The following is a 25,694-nucleotide window of genomic DNA, read 5'->3' on the forward strand; positions in this document are numbered from 1 at the left end:
TTCAAAGACAAGGAATTCCTTTAAAAAATAAAATAAAAGCTAAGAAGTTCTGTCAGTAAAGCAAAGGTTGATGGTTGATATATCACAGGCATTTGGTGCATGTTTAAGAAGCTCTCCGTTTGCCTTTGTTGTTACAGATGCAATTCGGTTGGTGCAGGGAAACCGACGGGAAAGAACAAAAGGTTTCGGTATGTCTAGTTTAATGAAAAGAAGGACTAGGGGAGACATGATAGCAATCTTCCAATATCTCAGGGGTTGCCACAAAGAAGAGGGAGTCAAACTATTCTCCAAGGCACCTGAGGGTAGAACAAGAAGCAATGGGTGGAAACTAATCAAGGAGAGAAGCAACATAGAACGGAGGAGAAATTTCCTGACAGTTAGAACAATTAATCAGTGGAACAGAAGTTGCCTCCAGAAGTTGTGAATGCCTCAACACTGGAAGTTTTTAAGAAGATGTTGGATAGCCATTTGTCTGAAATGGTATAGGGATTCCTGCCTAGGCAGGGGGTTGGACTAGAAGACCTCCAAGGTCCCTTCCAACTCTGCTATTGTATTGTATTGTGGTTGTGTTTAACAGCCTGACAGCCCAAGGATAGAAACTATTTTTAAACCTATTTGTTCGGCTGGCTGTGCTTCCATGTCTTCTGCCCGATGGTGGAAGTGTGAAGAGATACTGACCAGGGTGTGAATCATCTCTGAGTATCTTCCATACTCTGCTAAAGCAGCGAGATCTGGCGACGTCATCCAGTGGTATTAGAGGGCAACCAATGGTTTCTTGTGCCGAGTTGATCACTCTCTTTGCAAGTGTGTAAGTGCAAAACTTTTCGGGCACCCAACCGATAGAAATGCTGGCAGGAACCCACTCCTGGCATGTGCAAAGTAGCCAGACGAAGGAAACAGCTAAAGAACAGGGGTCGATCCAACTCTACTATTGTATATTGTATATAGTAGGAAAGGATGCTACATTTCAAGGTTCTCCTTAAACCACTCATTTATGAAAAATAACCATTGAGGGGTTTAAGGGATATCAAGTGGGGTGGGGGAGGAAGAGAAATTAGTTTTCTTCTTCTTGAAATATACTTCACAGAGAAATATTATTTCTTCTTGAAATATATTTCAAGATACACTTGAATTAATTAATTAAGCCATTTGTCTGGAATGATACAAGGTGGGGGGGGGGGTGTCCAATCTTGCCAACTTTAAGATTTGTGGACTTCAATTCCCAGAATTCCCCAGCCAGCATATCAGCACGGCTGGCTTGGGAATTCTGAGAGCTGAAGTCCACAAGTCTTAAAATTACCAAGGTTGGATGCCCCTGGCATAAGGCCCGCTGCTGAAGCAGGGGGTTAGACTAGAAGACCTCCAAGATCCCTTCCGATCTTGTTATTCTAGTGTTCTATACCAGGCTGCAATCAGGCCATTTAATGACGCTTAAGGACCTGGTGACGCAGGTGACAAGAAACACCATGCCTTAAAATAAATATGTATCTTTTTATTTATTTATTTAGCCTTTTTTTCTGAATGCCATCATTTTCCTGTACTAGAAACGGGACACTGGGGATGTATGTCTTCTCCTACAACCCAGATGTTATAAATTGGGGGGTCCAATGCTGGCTGGGGAATTCTGGGGAATTGCAATAGTTAGCAATAGCAATAGTTAGACTTATATACCGCTTCATAGGGCTTTCAGCCCTCTCTAACCGGTTTACAGAGTCAGCATATTGCCCACAACAACAATCCGGGTCCTCATTTTACCCACCTCGGAAGGATGGAAGGCTGAGTCAACCTTGAGCCTGGTGGGATTTGAACAACCGAACTACTGAACTGCAGTCAGCTGAAGTAGCCTGCAGGGCTGCATTTAACCACCGCGCCACCTCGGCTCAATTGAAGTCTACAAGTCTTAAAGTTGCCAAGGTAGGAAAGCCTTGCTTTAAACAGAACCATTTCTTCCCACGCACAAAGGGCAAATCTTCAAAAACCAAGGATGAAGCTCTTCCGTTCTATTCTGAAGGAGGGCTTAGAAAAGGATGAAGTATACCCAACCAATTCCCTTCCAGATGGAGTTTTCTGCCCAACCCCTACCCTCACAACACTGTGTAAACCAGTTCTCTACTTTGATAAGAGACCAGAGTCTACTCAGGCAGCTTCTGAAGCTCAAAGCATCATAAACAACTCTCACCAGATGGAGAATTCTACCAAGCTTAATTAACTTCCAGAGATGTTCTGATGGGACAGATCCAGAGCAAAAGGAAAAGTTGAGCTTGGCAAGGTCTTTTCAAGAGTTTTCTTCCCAGTACACTGAATGACAGATTGAGCAAAAGAAGCAGAAAGGATTTGGGGCTAACTTTGTGTTGTAGTTCTTCAGCTTGGAGTTCTTGTTTGTTCAGAAGCAAAGACTCCTATGTTTCAAGGGGATTATTCACTGGTAAACCGTCAAAGAAAATCCTGTAAAAGCAGCAATTTCCCACACTGAATTAATTGGTTTTGCTACTTAACGGGGAATATCACAATATGAAAGAGAGAGAGAGAGAGAGAGAGAGAGAGAGAAATCAAACTGAAGTCATTCCCGCAAGTATTGTGTGTCCTGGTTGGGCTTTGAGAAGCCGAGCATTATCTGTTGCCAGCAAGATGTACTAGGATACAATTCTCAAATTCTCAGAATTTGTAACCAGCATGATTCCTGACCTTGTTTCAATTCATGTTTCGGACATGGAATGTTTTGTCTTATTTCATAGTTGCCCATGCTTCAAATATGGAAGGCGCCAAGGGGAGAACACCTGGAGCCTTTCATATTAGATTGCAAGCCTGGAGACCAAGAGTTCTGTTAAAATATTCGTGACTGGGAGAGACATGGGAACAAGGTCAGCCAATGAATAGGCATAGCAACTAAGTCAGCCAATGGGAGCTTAAACAGATCTGACTCTGTGCAGAGAATTGAAACAGAAACTAAAGAATTAAGCAGTCCGCTGCTATGAAAAGTAAACTAGCAGTCTGTCTGCGCTTGTCTGCTGAAATGTATCTAACTACCTGTAATTCTCCTGCCTTGTGTTTACTTGGAAGAACCACCTGTTGGTATTGTACATTTATTCATCTATTCTTATGTATAAAGAAGTTAATGAATCCATCTGAATCCGTTATCTGATTCTGTTGTGCTTTCTGGATTTGAATTTATGCAACAAACTCTGACTATAAGAGATCAGATTTTTGTTGAGAAGATGACTGAAAAAAACCACTAGTCAGTATAGATAAAGGTTCCCCCGCACATGTGTGCTACTCGTTCCCAACTCTAGGGGGCGGTGCTCATCTCTGTTATAAAGCTGAAGAGCTAGCACTGTCCGAAGACGTCTCCGTGGTCATGTGGCCGGCATGACTAAACTCCAAAGGCGCATGGAATGCTGTTCCCTTCCCACCAAAGGTGCTTCCTATTTTTATACTTGCAATTTTTATGTGTTTTCGAACTGCCAGGTTGGCAGAAGTTGGGATAAGTAACAGGAGCTCACTCTGTTACGTGGCGGTAGGGATTTCAAACCGTCTTAGCCACTGAGCCACTACATCCCTCGAGTCAGTACACATTCAGACAATTATGATTTTAAAACAAAGCATATACAAATGTAAAGATAAATGCTAGGAAGAAGTTATGTATCGCAGCTGATGGCAGGAAAAAAGTAGCCAAATTCCATTATCAGAGTGTTACGATGGAGAAGGCGTTCTCCTGGAGCTAATCTCATTTTGTAATTTCTCATGAATTCTTTTCTTCTAATTTTAGTATCCAAGAAGTTTCATATTTGTTGTTTGTTGAGGAAACAATGGCACCCCAAGGAATCCTGAGATCAGTGCATTTCCCAGGTTGACTCTCCAAACCTGTGATTCTTTGTGTAATTCAAGGAGTCTCAGAGATGCTGCTGGATCAAGGAAAACTGAACTAGAGATTGCCTCAGAAAATAAAAGAATAATTTAACAGTCATGAGGGTTCTAAGGAAGTCTATCTTAGAACAAGAAATGCCCATTTTGGTACTCTTCCTCTTACTAAAGAGAAGCCTGTTATCTGATGCATTCTTATTTAATCTTGTCTTATAAAAAGTGTCAGAGACACATAGAGAAGTATCGGGGCACTAAAGTGTCAAGTATATTCATGAACTGGAATAGGGCTTAGCAACAAGGTCAGCCAATGGGAGCTGAAACACTTTGGAGTCTGGGTGTGGCTTAGTCCTGTAGCTCTGAGTCTGTGCTGAGCTAAAAACTAGTCTGGCTGCTGGAACCAAAACCAATTTCTCCTCTCTACCACGGTATTGGTACTACTCTTGTTATTGTACGTATGTCGAATGTTTTATATTATGTACCGTGTTTCCCTGAAAATAAGACTGAAATAAGCCTTGGCCTTATTTTCGGGGAGGTCTTATTATTTTTGAGGTGCAGGAGGCAGAGAGCGTGGTCACCTCATGGCTGCTGCTGTGTCGCAACCTTTTTTTGGGGGGAGGGCTTATTTTCGGGGAAGGGCTTATTTTAGCGCATGCATTCAAAAGCCCGATTGGGCTTATTATCCGGGGAGGTCTTATTTTTGGGGAAACAGGTTATATAAAGAGAAGTTAATGAATCCTGCTGAATCAGTGACCTATCTGTGCTTTCTGGATTTGATTTCTGCAACACACTCTGACATGAAGACTGAGGTTTCCCTGCCCAATTTCTTCTGCTGCCTCTGTCATTTTTTGGTCCTTCTCTCCTAACCCTGAAACCCAAGACTTCGCTACAGTCACATATCGGTTGTTTTTTGCTTACATATACAAATTGGAGGTTCAGCCTGAAGGGTAGAGCTTTCCAGTTGCCCTTGAGACAGGAGGCTTCTCCTCTCCCCTCCCCCCCCCACCTGGGAGAGCATGTCTCTGCACTGAAGTGAGGTAATGTCTAAAAGAAAGGCAGACACATCCTTAAGGAGGAGTAAAATTGCTTGTAGGTAAGGATTAAAGAAAGATGAACCTGGGATGAGAAGATAAGACTCCAGGACTGATGACACTTAGATAAAGAGAGGACCTACTTCCTGGATCAAATGAACAAGGCAAGACATGGGCTAGGTGTTTTGGGAGGGAGGCAAGGATGTTTTTGTGACTGTTAAGTAGAAGAAGAGCCTCCGAGAAGGAAGTTGGGCAGAACGTAACACCCACCTGATCCCCAAGTAGGGTGTGTCGATATGCTTGTTTTCCAAAGAGATAAACTCAGAGAAAAAGATATGCCTGCCGAAGACCTGCGCGCAAACACACACACAAGCCAAGGAGAATATGTGTAGCTCAGGGCTGAAATGAGAGGTTCTTGCTGCTCTCGGCTTGATTGTTTTCTTGCAGATGTTTCATTACCCAAACTAGATATCATCATCAGGGCTAGCAATGATGATATCATCTTCTTTGGCTAATAAAACATCTGTAAGAAAAACACCTAAGTTCAGAGAGGACCAAGGACCTCTCATACACACAAGCTTGCAGGGAAATTAGGGGTAATCAGAAAATCACACACATATATATAGAGCTGATAAAGGAGGAGAACCTTGTGGCTTAGTGGTTAACACGTCTGCCTAATATGTAATACAGCCCAGGCTCGAATCCCAGTAAGGGTATGGCTAGCTGATGAGAGCTAAATAGCTTGAAATAGAGCTATACTAGTCTCCCTTTATTTATTTATCAGCACAAATACAAGATAGATAGATAGATAGATAGATAGATAGATAGATAGATAGATAGATAGATAGATAGATAGATAGATAGATAGAAAGAAAGAAAGAAAGAAAGATAGATGATAGGTAGATATAGATATAGATAGAAGATAAATATAGATATAGATATATATATAGATATACATATACATATAGAGATAGATAGATGATAGATAGATAGATAGATAGATAGATAGATAGATAGATAGATAGATAGATAGATAGATAGATAGATAGATAGATATAGATATATATATTCTGAATAATGCTTGAAAGCAGAGAACAACTAGTCTAAGTTCTTTCTTGCTTATTTGCTTACGAATATGGATGTCTCTACACTTTAATACAATACAATACAATAGCAGAGTTGGAAGGGACCTTGGAGGTCTTCTAGTCCAACCCCCTGCCGAGGCAGGAAACCCTATACCGTTTCAGACAAATGGCTCTCCAACATCTTCTTAAAGACTTCCAGTGTTGGGGCATTCACAACTTCTGGAGGCAACTTCTGTTCCAGTGATTAATTGTTCTAACTGTCAGGAAATTCCTCCTCAGTTCTAAGTTGCTTCTCTCCTTGATTAGTTTCCACCCATTGCGGGAGGAGTTTTAGAAGCGATGGATCTTATGCGCCAACAGAATGTGATGGGCCGGACAAGAAGAGAGCCCAGGTGCATTTCTTTCCTGCCATTCAAGCTAGTTGTAGGCAGGAACCTTGGATGCTATCTATGTCTGTATTCTAAAAGCAACGGAAGGATGGAGGAGAATAACAACTAGGTGGGAGGAAAAGATGAGCAGGAAAATACTGTGAAGGGAGGTTGCACGGAAGCAAGTGTGAAATCAGAAAGCAGATGGAGGGAAGGGGGCAAAGGTCTGAAACGTTCTGTCTTCCCTCCAGGAAATATGTTTTTCAGGTCACCCAAAAGCCTAACAGTGTTTATATTTGCTATTAATGATACTCAAGGCGTGCTAGAACATGTCATTATAATGTTTGCTGTAATCTCCAGATTTAAAATTCCAATTTTACAAGGGGAGGGAAGGACAGCTGCTGCAAAGGCTTGGAGGTAAGAAAAGTGGGCTCTTGCACAGGTTGGCAAAGAGATGCCAGTAGTTAAAAACAAGATAACTGGAAAATCTGGGAAAAGGCTGAAGAGGCCCGCTGCCATCACGCTAGGGCTGCAAATTGGTGTCTTTCTGATATTCTTAAAAACACATTGCGCCTTCAACAGTAACCCAAGTCGGGTGTAAACTGATGGTAACGAGTAAAGCTAGAGGCCTATGGAGAGGAGGAGGAGGAGGAGGAGGAGGGAGGAGGAAGGAGAAGGAAAAAGAAGATGGAGGAGGAGGGGGAGGAGGAGGAGGTGGGAGAAGGAAAAAGAAGATGGAGGAGGAGGGGGGAGGGGAAGGAGGGGGGAGGGGAAGGAGGAGGAGGAGGAGGAGGAGGAGGAGGAGGAGGAGGAGAAGAAGAAGAAGAAGAAGAAGAAGAAGAAAAAAGAAGAAGAAAAAGAAGAAAAAGAAGAAAAAGAAAAAAGAAGAGGGGAAAGAGGAGGAGGAGGAGGAGGAGAAGGAGAAGAAGAAGAAGAAGAAGAAGAAAAGGAGGAGGAGGAGGAGAAGAAGAAGGAGAAGGAGGAGGAGAAGAAGAAGAAGAAGAAGAAGAAGAAGAAGAAGAAGAAGAAGAAAAGGAGGAGGAGGAGGAAAAGGAGAAGAAGAAGAAGAAGAAAAGGAGAAGGAGGAGGAGAAGGAGAAGGAGGAGAAGAAGAAGAAGAAGAAAAGGAGGAGGAGGGAGGAGAAGAAGGAGAAGGAGAAGAAGAAGAAAGAAAGAAAGAAAGAAAAAGAAGAGCGGAAAGAGAAGGAGGAGGAGGAGGAGAAGGAGGAGGAGAAGGAGGAGGAGGAGGAGGAGGAGGAGGAGGAGGAGGAGGAGGAGGAGGAGGAGGAGGAGGAGGAGGAGTTTCGCTTCTCATCCATGAAGCTTCATCATGATGGGGGAATGGAAGGATAGGTTCTTATAGGATTTGGCGGGTGGGTGGAAGAATTATATTTCTTTGCAGTCATCTGGTCATTAGACAGAGTGGCAGGAATAAGACACCACCTATCTGCTGTCTACAATGCAGCCCTTTCAGCAGTTCCAGAAAGATTCCACCCCCATTTGCACCGATTCCGATGACCCCAAGGGCATAGATAACCCCCCCCCCCCAAGGGGCCTCAAGGGCTCTCAAAGAGATGCTGTTAATGACCAGATGACCGCAAAGAAATACGATCCTTCCATCCATCCACCACCACCCAGTCACAACCAATGAAGCTTTTTGGATGAGAAGTGAAAAATCTTCTTCCTCCTCCTCCTCAAACAACAATCCAGTTGCCTTTGGGGTGGAGTGGGGTAAAAACGCGCCATTAAGATAGTAAAACTAGAGGTTGTTAGGTTTTCAACATACTGATACTGAAAAAAGATGCAATTTTCTTCCTACAACACAGGGGTGGGCCTACACAGGGGTAGAAAACAACCTAAAATGGATATATAAACCCATAAAAGGGAATATTTGCCGCTCAGGGTTGAAAAGGGAAACGGGGGGGGGGGGGGTTCCTTGGCGCTCTCTGAGCTTGGTTGTTTTCTTACAAATGTTTCATCACCCAAACTATCATCATCCCTGAAACATCATCATTACCAAAACACCTGCCAGAAAACAACCAAGCTCAGAGAGCACCAAGGGCCCCTATATGTGTGTGTGTGTGTGTGTGTTGCATTTTTGCTGATAAGGAGGAGAGGCTGTGGCGTAATGGCTAAGACGTCTGCCTACAATGTAATATAGCACAGGCTCGAATCCCAGTAAGGGTATGGCTAGCTAATGAGAGCTAAATAGTACAAAAGGCAACAGTAAAAATATTGGGTTTCTGTCGTGATGAACTCTTGTGACAAGCCGATTGACAGATATGGAAGCAGTTAGCTTCCTCCCATAATTGGGGCATACCAGGGGTTGAACACTAAATATATATATATATAAACCTGCATGGTGCATCGTTTCACAACACAAATATCTTCCCCAACTTTCAAAAGAAATATTTGCCCCTGACTTTTTTTTTTTTTTTAAAAAAACTTGCTTTTCTTTGGCCCCCTATGTTGAGAGGCCTCTTGAAGAGTCCTCTCTTGGCGAAGAATTGAAGCAGAACGTTTCAATTCCCTCTCCTACCTTCTTCGCTGAACAGCAGAAAAATCTCCTTAGGATGGCAGGATTGGCTGGATAAACGACGAGGGAATCGGGGAGTAGCGGCTAGCAAAGAGGATCGCAGCTATTTCCACATCAGACGTGTGCGGGGGGGGGGGGGGGGAGGGATGCCATTCCACAGCCCGTTGCCTAGAAATTAACTCAACCTCCCTTCTAATTAAAAGGATGTAAATCTGCCTTTAGAATGTGCCAATGTCCATGCGGAAAAAGTAGGCTGTTTGCAGGGAAACGGATGCCTCCCAAGAACCAAGTGATTAGGCATACAGGCATTTTATTTATCTTTATTCATGCTTTTTGGGGTTGGTGAGTTGACATGTTGGAAGAAACCAGGGGGTACTGCTTCCCCCCCCCCCCAATTTTCCCCCCCTCCCGTTTTGACAGTTTGTTTCTGCATTTTTCCTGAGAAATTAGAAAAAAAATGAAATAAGCTGTAAAATTGCTAGGGGTGCAAAAGCATCTCATTTAGGGTTGACAGTCTTCCCTCCGAATTAAGAATAAATGAACATGTGGTGTCACAATAAAGGGAAGACATTCTGGTTCCAGAAAGCCATAAAAATGAAGAAAGGACAAAAATAAGGGATCAGCTGCAATGGAATCCACTGACGACAGGATTCAGAACATAATTGAGTAGACACGATGTATGTATCGAAGTGGGTGTTCTGCATTATTTTCTGTTCTCTTTTTCTGAACCTAGATACATTTTATTTTTAAAACACAGGCAGAAATGTCCGGAATATACTTTCCCCCCACTTACTTTCAAGTTGGTGGCCTCTTGTTTTCAAAGATAAATTTCTGGGTGCCACTTTTAACTAAACAGACCAAAATGAAAAGATGCTATAGTCCTTAAGAGTTTGACAGACGCGTTTGCTAAAAAAAAAAACCCTAAACATTTAATGTAAATTAAATCATTGCCATTTGTCATTATCCTGTGAATAAAAGCCAACTGGATGCACCAAAAACACATTTATGAAGAAATTAAGCGTTCGCATTTCATTAACAATAAAGCTGTAATTAGAAAAGATTTTAAACAATGAATATGCCTCCATTTCCCCCCAAATTCTATTTACTTTTAAAGCAGGAAGGCAGGCGGCAAAACAACAACAACAATAATAATAATAATGTCTTTCCCACAGCTTCAAAATTTGCAGAAATGTTATACTGAGAAGATGGAATGTACCTTGAAGCAAGATAGCAAAACCTACTAAACTGCCTTAGTGCTTAAGTGACAGTTACCTGGATGAGTCATTTTGGTCAATGGTCAGGGTTTCCAAGAAAATATATTGAAGTTCTTCCAGACTTCCCTTCCTGGTAGCGCAATTCTATAATCCTTGCCGACAGGTGAAGAAATTTCAAAAGGTGTGCAAATAAACATAACACCATGAGATACTGGTACCTGGAAGAATTATTTACCTGCCACAGGGAGGTCCATTTTTGCCCGTTTCAGTTCTGCCATGGAGCTCTGGAGTTGTTCTATTACAAAATCATCATCGTAGAAGAAATCTTTGGCAAGAGTGTCCTGAAGAAACTGGACCAGTTCTTCCATCTGCAATTTCACCAGGTGTTCTAAGGTGACACGGAGGGGGGGGGGGGAGAGAGAAAAAGACTGCAGGTAGTCCTCAACGTACAATTATTCTTGAGCAGCCAAAGCTACAACAGCACTGAAAAAAATTGTCTTGCATTAAGCATCCTCAGGAGGTGATCAAAATTTGGATGCTTGCCAACTGGCATGTACTTATGCCGGTTGCAATATCCCTGGGTCACGTGATCGCCTTTTGCGACCTTCTGATGAGCAGAGTCAATGGGGGAAGCCAAAGATTAGTAAACAAACATCTAATTTAACTATTGCAGTGATTCACTTAACAGCAGTGGCAATCAAGATTGTAAAATGGGACAAAACTCACTTAACAACTGTCTCGCTCAGCAACATAAATGTTGGGCCCAGTTGTGGTTTCTGTACAGCAACTTTATATTGGGAGTTTCAGCCACTCTGGAGTCCTTGGGAGTTCCCTGAGCTTGGCTGTTTTTTTTACAGATGTTTCATTGCCAAGCTGTGTGCATTGATGATGTTACGTAGTTTGGTAATGAAACGTCTGCAAAAAAAAAAAAAAGAGCAACCAAGCTCAGAGAATACCAAGGATTTCATAGTTCAAGCCTGAGCTAGAAATATTCGCTTCTATCCACGGTGGCGCAGTGGTTGGAGTGCAGTACTGCAGGCTATTTCTGCTGACTGCCGGCTGCCTGCAATTTGGCCGTTCGAATCTCCCCAGCTCAAGGTTGACTCAGGCTTCCATCCTTCCGGGGTGGGTAAAATGCGGACCCAGATTGTTGGGGGCAAGAGGCTGACTCTGTAAAAGAGAGGGCTGGAAAGCACTGTAAAGCGGTATATACCGTATTTTTTTTGAGTATAAGATGCATCTTTCCCCCCCTAAAAGAGTGTGGAAATGGTGCGTCTTATACACCGAATACAGTCATTTTTGGTCTCCCAAAGCCCCACCCCCTCGTCACATTTTTGTGAAAAAATGGGTGAAAAGTGGGCCATTTTTCAGCAGAATGGGGGTGGTTTTGCCTTCCCCCACCCACCAGGAGCACTCTGCAGGCTTCAGCAGGGCTGGGGGAAGGGAAAACTTCCCCCATTTTGGTGCAAAACAGGGGCGTGCTCCTGGGGGGGTGGGGGAAGACAAAAACTTTTTTTTCTTATTACCTCTTCGAAATCTTGGTGCGTCTTATACACCGCTGCGTCTTATAGTCCGAAAAATACGGTTAAGTCTAAATGCTACTGCAATCACTTTTCAGCCAGCCAGAAATAAGAATCCCACAAGTCTGGTCACTCAAAACAAGGAGCATTTAAAGGCAAGGCCAAGCTCTTACTTCTGTGCAGTTTCAGAATGGTGTAGGCCATTGCAGTAAGAACTCGCTCTCCTTCAAGGACGTAGATATCCCAGATCCTGAGGGTTAACCGAAAGGGAGTCTGCAATGAAAGAACCATACGGATGTGTCAGCACATAAGCAAAAATGCGTCTCTGGCCCAGAGGGCCAGCTGGGCTGATAATGAAAGCAACAGCTAAGGCTACTCACACGGTCAAGGAAACACTGGAAAAACCACTTCATTGTGTAAAAGCTGGTGTTGACCTCCTGGGAATCCTGCGAAGAAGACACAGTTCACCAATTTTAGAAGGATAAAATTGGCACAGAGCAGAATGCAAATGTGGAGTTAAATGCACAGTGTATTCGAAGTGTATTTCTCCCTCCTTCCAGAACATTGTGCTGCCTTCCTGGACAGCTACGGGTAGTCCTCAACTTACAGCAGTCCGTTCAAACTTGCAACGGCACTGGAAAAAAAGGGAATCATGACCATGTTTCACACTTATGACCGTTGCAGCATCCCCATGGTCACGGGATCAAAATTCAGATGCTTGGCAACGGATTCATATTTATGACCGCTACACTTGCCCTGGGGGGTCATGTGATCCCCTCCGGACTAGCAAAGTCAAGGGGGAATCCAGATTCACTTAACAACCTTGTTACTAACGTGGCAACTGCAGTGATTCACTTAACAACTGTGACAAGGTCATAAAACGGGACTTAAAAGCTCACTTTAAAAAATATCTTGCTCAACCACAGACGTGTTGGGCTCAGTTGTGGTTGTAAGTTGCGACTACCAACATTAGTAACCTTCTTGGAAGTTTTTTCTTGGCGGAGCATTCAATACCACCAACTATGCTGGCTCCCAAGGGGATTAACTGGAAAATCGCCACTTTATGATAACTCTAGTGACAGAGGTGTTGGGGAACCACCGTTGAGCTTCTAGCTGTGTGCTTTGTCTCCAAGGTGCTTAGAGCAGGGCCCCCCAATCCCCGGGCCACACCCAAGCAAGCCAAGCTTCATCTGCGCATGTGTATGATCTATTGTAAGTAGCACATGAAACCAGCAGCAGCAACCACTATGTGGAAAAATTGTTTTCCATGTAGAACTGGTCCCTGGTTCTCAAAAGGTTGGAGACCACTGGCTTAGAGTGTTTGCTTCTCATGTATCCATCCATCCATCCATCATTTATCATCTATCTATCTATCATTTATCATTCATCTATCTATCTATCTATCTATCTATCTATCTATCTATCTATCTATCTATCATTTATCATCTATCATTTATCATCTATCTAATCTCTATATCATTTATCGATTGATCAATCTATCTAATTTCTATCTCTATCTATCTATCTATCTATCTATCTATCTATCTATCTATCTATCTATCTATCTATCTATCTATCTATCTATCTATCGGTGTCGGCTGGCAACTACAAGGAGGAGGGCCTTCTCAGCAGTAGCCCCGACCCTTTGGAACGAGCTCCCCGTGGAGATTCGTACCCTCTCCACCGTCCAAGCCTTCCGCATAGCCTTGAAGAACTGGCTCGCCCGTCAGGCCTGGGGATAAGGATCGCTACCCCGCCCGAATGATGAATGTATGTTGTTTACTATTTTATTATATGTTGTTGTCTTAATGTTGTATTCCCCCCTCCCTGGTTTCCTGTGAGCCGCCCTGAGTCCCCTCAGGGAAAAGGGCGGCCTACAAATGCTAATAAACCACTAAACCACTAAACCACTATCTATCTATCTATCCATCCATCCATCTATTTAATCTCTATATCATTTATCATCGATTGATTAATCAATCAATCTATCTAATCTCTATCTATATCATTTATCATTGATTGATTATCAATCAATCAAATCTCTATCTATCTAATATCTATCTATCTATCTATCTATCTATCTATCTATCTATCTAATCTCTATATCATTTATCATCGATTGATCGATCTATCTCTTAAGACTAGAAGTTAAGTTAAGACTAGAACTCATACTCTGTTACCTTTAAAGAGTTGTTACTCTTTAAAAAGCCTTGATTTTTTAATTTTTTTACAAAATGATGTACTGTTGATGCTGGCTAAACTATCAAAAATGTTTCCAGGTATTTCAAATGTGTTTTTTAAATGTAAAGAAGGAACTCTTTATCATCTCTGGTGGACCTGCTCCAAAGCAAATATATACATATACAGTACTGGGGTAAGATTCATATTTTAATACAGAAAATTCTTAAAAGTAAATATAAAAATAAAACCAAAGATCTTTTTTAGGCTTAATGGACAAAGAACTTGGGGGAAAAATTGGAACTTTGTTTTTATATATGTTGACAGCAGCAAGAATGCACAAAAATGGAAAAATACTTTAATTCCCACAATGGGAGATTGGCTGGAAAAACTGATGGAACTAGCAGAGATGGCCAAATTGGCTGCTTTAATCAAAGAAAAGAACATGTCCAGCTTTGTTTCTACTTGGAAACCACTTCTGGATTTTGTGCTTGAGATGGCAAAAAAGGAAACTTTGATTTCAGGTTTTGCTGATTAGATACATTTGTTCTTATAGAAATGGTTAGCACATATTAGTATATAAAAGTAAAACATTGAGGCTGCAATGCTACTATCTTATAAAGATAAAGGTTCCTCTCGCACATATGTGCTAGTCGTTCCTGACTCTAGGGGGCGGTGCTCATCTCCGTTTCGAAGCCAAAGAGCCAGCGCTATCCAAAGATGTCTCCGTGGTCATGTGGCCGGCATCACTAAATGCCGAAGGCGCACGGAACGCTGTTACCTTCCCACCAAAGTGGTCCTTATTTTTCTACTTGCAATTTCACGTGTTTTCGAACTGCTAGGTTGGCAGAAGCTGGAATAAGTAACGGGAGCTCACTCGGTTACACGGCGCTAGGGATTCTAACTGCCGAGCTGCCGACCTTTCTGATCGACAAGCTCAGCTTCTTAGTCATTACAGTACTGCACTAAAGAGAGTAGGAAGTCAATGTTTTTATTTCTCTCCCCTCCCTTTACCCTACACTCTTTTCCCTTCCGTTTTTTCCTCCCCATTTTTCCCACTATTTTGATTTTTCTTTTGTATTTTATATCCTGATAAACTTAATAAAAATTTGAAAAATAAAGACTTGCTTAATATAAGAGTGATGTTCCTAGTTATTAAAGGTCCTGAAAAAAGCTAAGAATGCCAAAAGGAAGTCATGACGGGCTTCACTGATTACATTGCATTCAATTGGGTCAGCTATGTCAAGCTGCTAAAAGTGCTTAGAAAAACCAGAATTCCAGAACATCTCATTGCCCTCATGAGAAACCTTAAGAATAACAGAATAACAGTTGGAAGAGACCTTGGAGGTCTTCTAGTCCAACCCCCTGCTCAAGGCAGGAAATCCTATAACCTTTTAGACAGATGGCTATCCAACATCTTCTTAAAGACTTCCAGTGTTGGGGCATCCACAACTTCTGGAGGCAACTTCTGTTCCACTGATTGTCCTCACAGTCAGGAAATTTCTCCTTAGTTCTAAGTTGCTTCTCTCCTTGATTAGTTTCCACCCATTGCTTCTTCTTCTACCCTCAGGTGCTTTGGAGAATAGGTTGACCCCCCCCTCTTCTTGTGGCAACCCCTCAAATATTGGAAGCCTGCTATCATGTCACCCCTAGTCCTTGTTTTCACTAAACTAGACATACCCCATTCCTGCAACCGTTCTTCATACGTTTTAACCTCCAGCCCCTTTTGTTGCTCTTCTCTGCACTGTTTCTAAAGTCTCAACATCTTTTTTATATCATAGCGATATAAACTGGATGCAATATTCCAAGTGTGATCTTACCAAGGTGTAAAAGACAGGTCAGGAATAAAGACGGGTCAGGAAGACATCATTCTGTGTCCACAGAATGGACACAACATGGCCAAAAAAAAAGACTATCCCAGATTTGCAAAGGAATGTGACAAGTTTGAATACTCTCCTCTTATTTATTCAACCTATGTGCTGAATATACACTAAGGGAAGGCGAGTATGGTTTTAAAATTTGGAGAGGAAGATCAGTAACTTGCATTATGCTGATGACACTACTCCAAAAGCTGAAAATACAATGGCTCTGCCAGCTCCAGTAATAAAAGTCAAGAAGAGCAGTGGGGGGGGGGGGGGAGACTTTAATTAAAAAGACCAAACTAATGTCTACAGGTAAACGAACCAGCCTTAGGATAGATAATGAAGATTTCAGAGTGGTAGATCAACCATCCACAGTAAAGGAACATGCAGAAATAAATCAAGAAATATGCCATAGGGTAGCGCTTGGTAGAGTAGCCATGAAAGACTTTGAAAAGTTATTCAGATCCCATAATGTGTCTACGACTATAAAGATTAGAATTGTGCAAGCTGCGGTATTTCCTGTGAAACTCTATGGAAGCGAAAGTTAAATGAAAATTAAATGCCAAACAAATTTCATCTGCGAAGAGTTCCCTTGATCAACACATTCTTGTTGGCATTTACTTACAAAATGTTGTTTAAGCTTGGACAAGAATTTCTTCATTATTTTTTCATGATGCTCTTGAAACCTCAACAGCTTAGGAAAACCAGGAATAAAAAACCCTAAAATTGGGGAAAGTAGGGGAGAGAAGAGAGAGAGATCATCATGAATAAGCAACTATCCATCCATCCATCATCTATCTATCTATCTATCTATCTATCTATCTATCTATCTATCTATCTATCTATCTATCTATCTATCTATCTAGTTATCTATCTATCTATCTATCTATCTATCTATCTATCTATCTATCTATCTATCTATCTAGTTATCTATCTATCTAGTTATCTATCTATCTATCTATCTATCTATCTATCTATCTAGTTATCTATCTATTTAGTTTATCTATCTATCTATCTATCTATCTATCATCTATCTATCTATCTATCTATCTATCTAGTTATCTATCTATCTATCTATCTATCTATCTATCTATCTATCTATCTAGTTATCTATCTATCTATCTATCTATCTATCTATCTATCTATCTATCTATCTATCTAGTTATCTATCTATCTATCTAGTTATCTATCTATCTAGTTATCTATCTATCTAGTTATCTATCTATCTATCTATCTAGTTATCTATCTATCTATCTATCTATCTAGTTATCTATCTATCTATCTATCTATCTATCTATCTATCTATCTATCTATCTAATCATCTAGTTATTTATTTATTTCATCACAAGGCGATGCTGCATCCTGCAGTAACTTAGTAAGCAATGTTAAATAAAAATATACCACTTAAATAAGATTATTAATCTACACCTAGGTAACGAAGCATCAAAATCTGAGCTATAACAATGGGAAAGATGAAAAAGAAAGGGAAAGTGGGAGGAAACAGAAAAGGAGGAGCAGTAGCAAGGTGAACTGTCTCAATCGTAGCAGTGAAAGGTGCTTTGCTAGAGGACCTGAAGGCTAAGATGGGGACAGATCATGCTGAACAAGGTCTAGATTGTAGCCACTAAGAGCTGACCTCAATTTGATGGCATACGGTCAATGATTCTAGGTTTAATGCAACTGGACGTTCAGTAGCTTTTGAAAGCATCTCATGTGAACCAGACCACTGCATGAAGCCATACAGATAGTCCTCAACTTATAACCGTAACAGAGGCTGCCCACTATGGTTGTAAATCATGACAATGGTAAAGCAGGTCATCACCTAACCAGACCCAATTTTACCACCTTTTCTGTCCCTCTGGTTAAGCGAATGTGAAGATCATTCAGCAAACTCAATGTTCACTATAGGGTAATTTTGCTGAAGCCCAGAAATAAAGATCCGTTTTCAGCAAAAACGTTGTAAATCGGACTCGCGACTGTAGGACACTGCCAAAAGCCATAAAGGTGGGCTGGTTGCTGAGCACCTGAAATGTGGTCATACAACCCGGGGAGTTTGTGGGAGGGGAGGGTTGTCAGAATTTTGTAAGTACTTTTTGGGGATCCATTGTAGCTTTCAAACGTCACTAAGCAACCAGTTGTAAATCAAGGACTACCTGTAATACCATTTGTTTCAACTCTTTGTGATACCCATAATACCTTTGACTAGTCAACTTGGTTTTAGGACAGTGGTATGAACCACTGGTGGGATTCAAATTTCTTTTGCTACGGGTTCTGTGGGTGTGGCTTGATGGGCGTGGCGTAGCTTGGTGGGCGTGGCAGGGGAAGGATACTGTAAATAATCTCCATTCCCTCTCACTCCAGGGAAAGGTTACTGCAAAATCCCCACTTCCTCCCAATCAGCTGGGACTCAGGAGGCAGAGAATAGATGGGGGCGGGGCCAGCCAGAGGTGGTATTTACCGGTTCTCTGAACTACTCAAAATTTCCACTACCGGTTCTCCAGAACTGTTCAGAACCGGCTGAATACCATCTCTGGTATGAACCCAGCCATGATGTTGCAGGACTGAAAAGCGAAATTCTAAATGTAATTCTTTCTTCTTTTTTTTTAAGGTTTGCTAAAAAGGTTTAATGTGAAGAGGCCAGTTTAGCTATCACGACATGGAATGAAACTTCAGGTACCTACCATGCATAGCATGCTTGGGCCCCGATAGCAGTTTCACTAAAGCCCAGAAAGCATCTTCCTCGTTCATGTACATTAGGAGCAATGCGGTTATGTGGCTCATCCCTTGACAGTATCCAACTTCCTGGGGGGGAAAGCAGACAAAACCGTTACAAAATTGGTGTGCGCATGCAAAGAACGCTAAAACCACTGCACTCACTTTTTCTCTCGCAAGGGTAGATAGAGTGTGAATGACGAGATGCTTGGAGGAAGGATATCCCTGAGGATTAGTTCTCTGTCTGACTTTGCACAGAGAACGGAAAAGGACAGCGAGACTGGTGGAACTAGAGCTTCTATCTATAGGACAAGCTATCATGATCTAATGTTTTTATCCTGAAGATGTGGAGGGGCCCCTAAGGCAGTGTTTCTTAACCTGGCACGCTGGCTTGGGAATTCTGGGAGTTGAAGTCCATGTATTTTAAACCAGCCAAGGTCAAGAAAGACGGCTCTAAGGCAGGGGGAGTCTCCAACTTTGGCAACTTTAAGCCTGGCGGACTTCAACTCCCAGAATTCCCCAGCCAATGGCTGGTTGCCAAGGTTGGAGACCCCTGCTCTAAGGAAATGTTGACTGTAAAGTTAGGAAAGGACAAAGGAGTCCTTCCTTTCCCTTTTCTGCACTCTGACTTGTTGTTATTCCACATCTTTGGCTTATTCCACGTAATCTTTAGCTCCTCTCCCCTGTTTAGGTGACTAGCTGAACCCTCGTGGTGAAATTCTAGCTAGTACAAAAACAGCCTTCAAGACAGAACATGTGTCCTTCAGAAGGAAGTCAACAGAAAACCTCTGATTAAATTTCTCTCCTTTCAAACAGATTCATTTGAACTAAGAAATTGGACCTGAAACGTGGACCTGATAGTGGGGGGTGTTAGTTCGCTTAATTGGTTCCTGACTCTCCGTGAATCCTTGCCACGTTTTGCAGATATCGGCCTGGCAGCTCTCCAAGCCAGATAAGGTCTGTGACTGTAAATGCTCCCTTGAAAGACTGGATGTGAATGAGCAGAATTCACAGTCAATTAATAAAAGGGTTTTTTGTCGGGACAAGGAGTTTGCTTCAGGCTCTCGGGAAGCCTCGGTCAGAACATCTTGCTGTTGTCTTTTCAGGAACATTTGTAACTTTCTGTTCCAGAATTCCACAACTATTTCTCAGTATGTGACCCAGCTCGATAACACTGCTAAAACTTATTACTCATAACATGTAGCATTTTATTGCCTGAGTGAACTTATTTACCACTTTTTTTTTTACAGTTTCTGATCTTAATGGTCCCAGGCAAGCATTTGCAAAACAACCTTTGATAGCGTCTGGCCAAGAATCAGAAATTATTTTCTTTTTTACACCTGCTGGGCCAAACAACCCAATACAGAATTACATCTATTCAAACTCGCTGTTTCCGTGTTGCCCTTGAGAATTATATTTCCATGAATTCAATATCTTTTAAGAGTGACCTGTGTGAACTGACTGTGTGTAGATGCAGAGAAGCATGCACAGATCATCTTACCGTATTATAAACAGAATATGCAGCTAAGACATGGAACAGAGATTGTTGCCTGGAGGGGGGGAAAAAAAGACAGAAGACGTAACTATACAAAATCAAAATGTGTTTTGGAGTCAGGTTACGGGAAAAATTACTTGTGATGTAAAATGTTGCCGGCTTAATATCATATCAGTCCTATTCTGCACATCTGCATAACCCTGCACACTGAAAACAGCCTACTACTTAACAAAGATTGGCTGTCTATCTATTATGTATGTCTGTGAGTTGTAAAAGCAAGAACATCAGTGTTCCGTTATATGATAAAATATTTACAAAAGCTCTCTTTGAAAGGAAAAAAAAAAGACCACACAGTGGGTTGCGTATCTGGAAAAGAGTTCTGTTACAACCAAAGAAACTGAGCATTGAAGGAAACAGACCGTTGTAGAGAATCATGCATTTTACAAAATGTAATAGGGTATTTTGTAAAAATATGCTGAAATCTGGACACCTGGGGTACATGTGTCTAGCTTGCCCTTCCATTCATTCTCATCTACATTTTAGCCCCAATCTGAATTCTGGCTTCAGGGAGAATGCTGAATCCTCACAACTTTATTTTTTTATCCCGTCTTTATTGTTTTTACAAATAACTTAAGGCAGCAAATATATTCAACACACCTTCCTCTTCCTCATTTTCCCCACAACAATCCTGTGAGGTGAACTGGGCTGAGAGAAAGAGTGACTGGCCCAAAGCCAACCAGCTAGCTTTGATGCCTAAGGCAGGACTAGAACTCACCATCTCCTGGTCATTGGCTCAAGGTCACTCAGCTGGTTCTCCTGCCTAAAGCAGGAGTCAAGCTGATGGTCTCCTACTTTCCAGCTTGGTGCTATAACCAGTAGATCAAATTTCTTTTGAGTTTCTTTGTCGTTTACTAACTTGGTTTCCTTATCCTTACCACAGAATTCCTTCCTCTCTTGAGCATAGATACAGTCACTCTGGCTGTGTAACAACATCTGAAGTTGAAATTATGACATCCTCCTCCTCCTCCTCCTCCTGACAAAATGTCTTGCCAGAGAAAACATACCAACTTCTAAACTCTCTGCGATCCAAGAGAGGCACCCACCGAAGAGGAAACAGTACAGGTAGGCTTTGAGTTATGACTATAACTGAGCCCCCCCATTATGGTTATAAGTCGTGATGGTCGTCAAGCAAGTCACAATGTGACTGGGCCTCATTTTACAAAGTTTTTTGCAGCAGCAAAATGGCACGGTCGTTAAGCGAACACATTGTTCATGATGGGACGGGGTTTTGACAGAAACTGGAAGGAAATGCCAGTTTCCAGCAAAAACATAAGTCGTGACCATGTGTAATCACTACAACGCTACAAACCGTTGTAAAAGCAGCCAAGTGGCTGAGCACTTAAACATGTGGTCATGTGCCTGTGGAGTTGTGTGCAGATGTTAGCACTTCGAATTCAAATTGTTCTAGTGATCCACTGTAACTGCTAGTCGTAAGTCGAGGACTACCTATAACAGGGGGACATGGAAACAAGCCCACTTTTTAGTGGGGCCCTGTTAAAATATTCATGACTGGGAGAGACATGGGAACAAGGTCGGCCAATGAATAGGCATAGCAAGAGCCGAGGTGGCGCAGTGGTTAAATGCAGCACTGCAGGCTACTGCTAGATCAGCAGTTCAGCGGTTCAAATCTCACCGGCTCAGGGTTGACTCAGCCTTCCATCCTTCCGAGGTGGGTAAAATGAGGACCCAGATTGTTGGGGGCAATATGCTGACTCTCTGTAAACCGCTTAGAGAGGGCTGAAAGCCCTATGAAGCGGTATATAAGTCTACTGCTATTGCTATTGCTATAGCAACTAAATCAGCCAATGGGAGCTTAAACAGATCTAAGTCTGTGCAGAGAATCGAAACAGAAACTTAAGCAGTCTGCTGCTCTGAGAAATAAACTAGCTGTCTGTCTGCGCCTGTCTGCTGAAATGAAACTAACTGCTTGGGTTTGCCTGTAACTCTACTGCCTTGTGTTCACTTGGAAGAACCACCTGTTGGTATTGTACATTTATTCATATAATCTTATGTATATAAAGAAGTTAATGAATCCGGCAGCATCAGTTATCTGTGTGCTTCTGGATTTGAATTTATGCAACAAACTCTGAGAGCCCCTCCTTCTGGAATACTATGTCAATGAAAGTTAGAATTGCTCCTTTCCTGTTAATCATCAGGAGCAGTTCCAATGCTGCTCTTCCAGGGCCTTTGAGGAATAAATGTTATTGTTATCTCCAAGTCATGAGCGCTATCTGACAAATTTTATTGTGAACACTTTCTCAGGTTATTACGTCTCTTGTTGCCAATTATCAATCTGTTGGTTTGATCACTGTTGTTCTTGTCTTGTTCACCGTATTGAGCCATTCAAACAGAAATTGTGTAAACAAACCAATCAAGGGAAGTGCAATTTTTTTTTAAAAAAAAAATCCCAGAGTCTCGCTCGCATACAGCTTTAGTCTAAGAGGTTGCAATGATAACCCATGACACAGTATTTCATCTGAATCGTCCCAAAGTGAAGGCGAAAAAAAACCATGTTCAAAAATTAGAACAGGCAATTTAGATATATCTAAGAGCTGGGATAATGCTCAGTGGAATTACTGTCATTTTATTTTTCCATGATGCTATTTCACTAACTGTTCTGATAATTCTCCTAAGCTTAGAAAATGGGTTTTTAAAAAAAGCCATCTGCAGAGAGGGGATACAACTGTCTAAAATAATCACAATCCAAAACCTACTTAGAACACTCTCACAACTAACTAAACAATAATTTTGTTTGTTCAGTTTTGCAAAAGGGATCTTGGGCAATACTTCATAGTAAACACAAGTTGACTGTAGTACTTAAGAATCCATTCGCAACCTGGTGCCCTTCTGTTGCTTCGGATCTACAACTTACAACACGGGTGGTGAATCTGGAGAGCTGTAATCCTACTGCATCTGAAACCAACTCATAAAAAGGTGTAATTGGCTCTCATAATTTCCAAATATTTTTAACCTAAAAAATACTGAAAGAATACTGAATTTTCTTCATATGTATCTAAATGGCTATAGGGGGCTACCAAATACCAACTTTGGATTAATTTAAGGGACTCTTTGGAAGGTAAATCCTAGCAGGTTTCTGAATATGGCAATTTTGGAACACTTTCATTCAAGTTAGTTTAGTGTTTCTTTCTGGCACTTTAAAATGCAGGGTAAGAGTTTTTTAAAATTTCCTTGGGCCATTTCAAAATCAAACACAGCATTGAGGATTTAACATGGGAAAATATGACTCTGTTTCAATGTGAAAATGTTCCCATTTTAAAAACTTTAAACTCTTTTCTAGAAATCTTGTTAAGGATGCTTTTCTTATGTCTATGCCAGCCTGTTAAATATAGATGAGCGTGATTCTGCTGTCACGTGTATTTTTGAGTCCAGAACTCCCAAGGCAGAGAGACAGAGAGAAAATATTCGTAGTTCAGGGTTGAACTGTGAAATCCTTGGTGCTCTCTGAGCTCGGTAGTTTTTTGGCAGACATTTCATTACCCAGCTGGGTAACATCATCAGTGGACAAACCTCTGCAAGAAAACCACCAAACTCAAAGAGTACCAAAGATCTCACAGAGAGACATTAAGCTGGAATCAAGGGGATGGGAGAAAGTTTTGCCCTGGAAGACAGGACACAAAATTTTGTTGCACCTCTGTATAGATTAAATCTCTTGGAAGTTCTAGACAATAAAAAAGCAACGAGATCCACATGGAAGGAGTCGATTTAGCTTCACTCACTTTACTCCATATCTATCTCTGAACATGATATGATCCCGATAGGTCCGATTAACATCGAGATCAATTTGCCGGATATCTGGAGAGATTCCTCTTGCTCGAGTTTTTAAAGTCTAAGGGAAGAAAGAGAGAAACAATCAAACAAATGTACATACACCAAGACTTCACTGCTCATTTTAGCTCATCATCCTTTTTCAATGATTCTCCACTTCTCACAAAGACCATAAACCTATTTTGCTTGGGCCGAGGGAAGCAAAACTGATTTGCCCCCTTACAAAATATCTTCTTCCAACAAGAGGCAGGATTTTAAGTACCGGTGGTGCTCCATTTGCACCAGTTCATTTAATGACCGTTCAAAGTTACAACGGCACTGAAAAAAGGTGGTTTCTATTTTTCACACTTATGACTGTTGCGGCATCCCCATGGTCATGTGATCAGAATTCGGCCATTTGGCAATTGGTTCATATTTATGACCATGGCAGTGTCCCGGGGTCCTGGGGTGACCTTTTGTAACCTTCCCACAAGCAAAATCAATGGGGAAGCCAGATCCACTCGTTAGTAACTTTACAACTGCAGTGATTCACTTAACAACGGTGGCAAGAAAGCTGGTAAAATGGGGCAAAGCTTCACTTAACAAATGTCTCAGTTAGCAATATAAAATTTGGGCTCAATTGTGGTCGTAGGTTGAGGACTACCTGTACAAGCAGTCAACCATAGTGAACAACCATAGTGAAGAGCCGAGGTGGCGCAGTGGTTAGGGTGCAGTACTGCAGGCCACTTCAGCTGACTGTTATCTGCAGTTCAGCGGTTCTAATCTCACCGGCTCAAGGTTGACTCAGCCTTCCATCCTTCCGAGGTGGGTGAAATGAGGACCCAGACTGTGGGGGCGATATGCTGACTCTGTAAACCGCTTAGAGAGGGCTGAAAGCCCTATGAAGCGGTATATAAGTCTAACTGCTATTGATCCTTCTGAACTGCAACAACAGGGACATTCAAGTGGAAAAGGATATTACATGCACATCCTTCTGCTGGCTTCCATATTTGCAACTGGGAGGAACCATGACAAGGAATGTTGATCTAGAAAATATTTGGTAGGCCCAAATGTTTTCTAGATCAACATTCCTTGTCGTGGTCAATCCAGCCTACCTCCTGGTGAATGGAATGAAAGGAACATCTTAAATTTGTTCTATTGATCAGTGAATGATGTGAAGAATCGAAAGTGGCATATGAGGTAAGAGAAGCAGCTGCTTCTGAAGTTTCTGCATGTTGCAGAAAATTCTACCTATCAGTCAAGCCATCCGGATGTTTAAGAACTTCCAGAATTGTAGAGGTCATGCGCTAAGAAATTCTGAGAGCTGCAGTCCCAGGAGACATCAATTTAGGAAGAGCATTGTATTGTAACTGTGGGGCTGAAAGGAAACCACCAAGCTCGCTTAAACACACTGAGGACACCTTAGTTCAATCCTGAGATACTAATATTCTCTTCTATTGGTAGCATCCTACGTAGCTTTTGGTCCACAGGCTGAGAATCTGCCCTAAATTACAATTTTTGACAGCACAATTCGCTGCCAACTTTCACTGAAAGGGAAAGGAAATAGGTGCATTGAGTGTCTGGCAGGTTTAGATGTAATTTATTAATTTCCCAAGCAAAACAGTAGCAGATGAACTCCTGTGTGCACCCACCCCCTCATTTCAAAACATCTCTGGATTTCCAAATTGAAAAGTAACAATTTAAACAAAAATACAACATCCAAAAAAGAATGTGAAAAACAGAATAAACATGATATAAGACTGTTTCTTGGGGTACCTACAGCTACTTACTGTTTTATTAACTAGATGTGTAAGGCTGTTCAACTCAAAACAACGTAACTCTGTTTGGCACACAACACACAGGCACACACACTATACAAACAATACACCAGGGCAGGTAAGGGAAAATCTTGTGAAAGGTTCCTGAGAAAACTACAATGGTTCTCAACGTAGCAAAAACATCTATAACCAATTTTGTTGTATTTAAGTACAATGACAATAAAGATTATACT

The 25,694-nt window shown here is 41.6% G+C and overlaps 1 protein-coding gene across 6 annotated transcripts in view; it reads right to left on the bottom strand.

Annotated features, from left to right (window-relative positions):
* The window catches only part of USP6NL (USP6 N-terminal like), a 147,073-nt gene that overhangs the window by 12,606 nt on the left and 108,773 nt on the right, over positions 1-25,694 (bottom strand). For all 6 annotated transcript variants that reach the window (XM_087722744.1, XM_087722747.1, XM_087722746.1 and 3 more), the window contains 7 exons: positions 23,656-23,765; positions 19,865-19,913; positions 18,333-18,453; positions 16,277-16,371; positions 11,992-12,057; positions 11,785-11,884; positions 10,327-10,479 (listed from right to left, as the gene is read on the bottom strand). In XM_087722744.1, coding sequence (XP_087578870.1) covers positions 10,327-10,479; positions 11,785-11,884; positions 11,992-12,057; positions 16,277-16,371; positions 18,333-18,453; positions 19,865-19,913; positions 23,656-23,765 — 694 coding nt within the window. The remainder of the gene's footprint in view (positions 1-10,326; positions 10,480-11,784; positions 11,885-11,991; positions 12,058-16,276; positions 16,372-18,332; positions 18,454-19,864; positions 19,914-23,655; positions 23,766-25,694) is intronic.

Source organism: Thamnophis sirtalis, unplaced genomic scaffold, assembly GCF_051295495.1.
Source record: "Thamnophis sirtalis isolate CommonGarterSnake01/CBP01778 unplaced genomic scaffold, rThaSir2_p1.2 scaffold_9, whole genome shotgun sequence".
Lineage (NCBI taxonomy): Eukaryota > Metazoa > Chordata > Lepidosauria > Squamata > Natricidae > Thamnophis > Thamnophis sirtalis.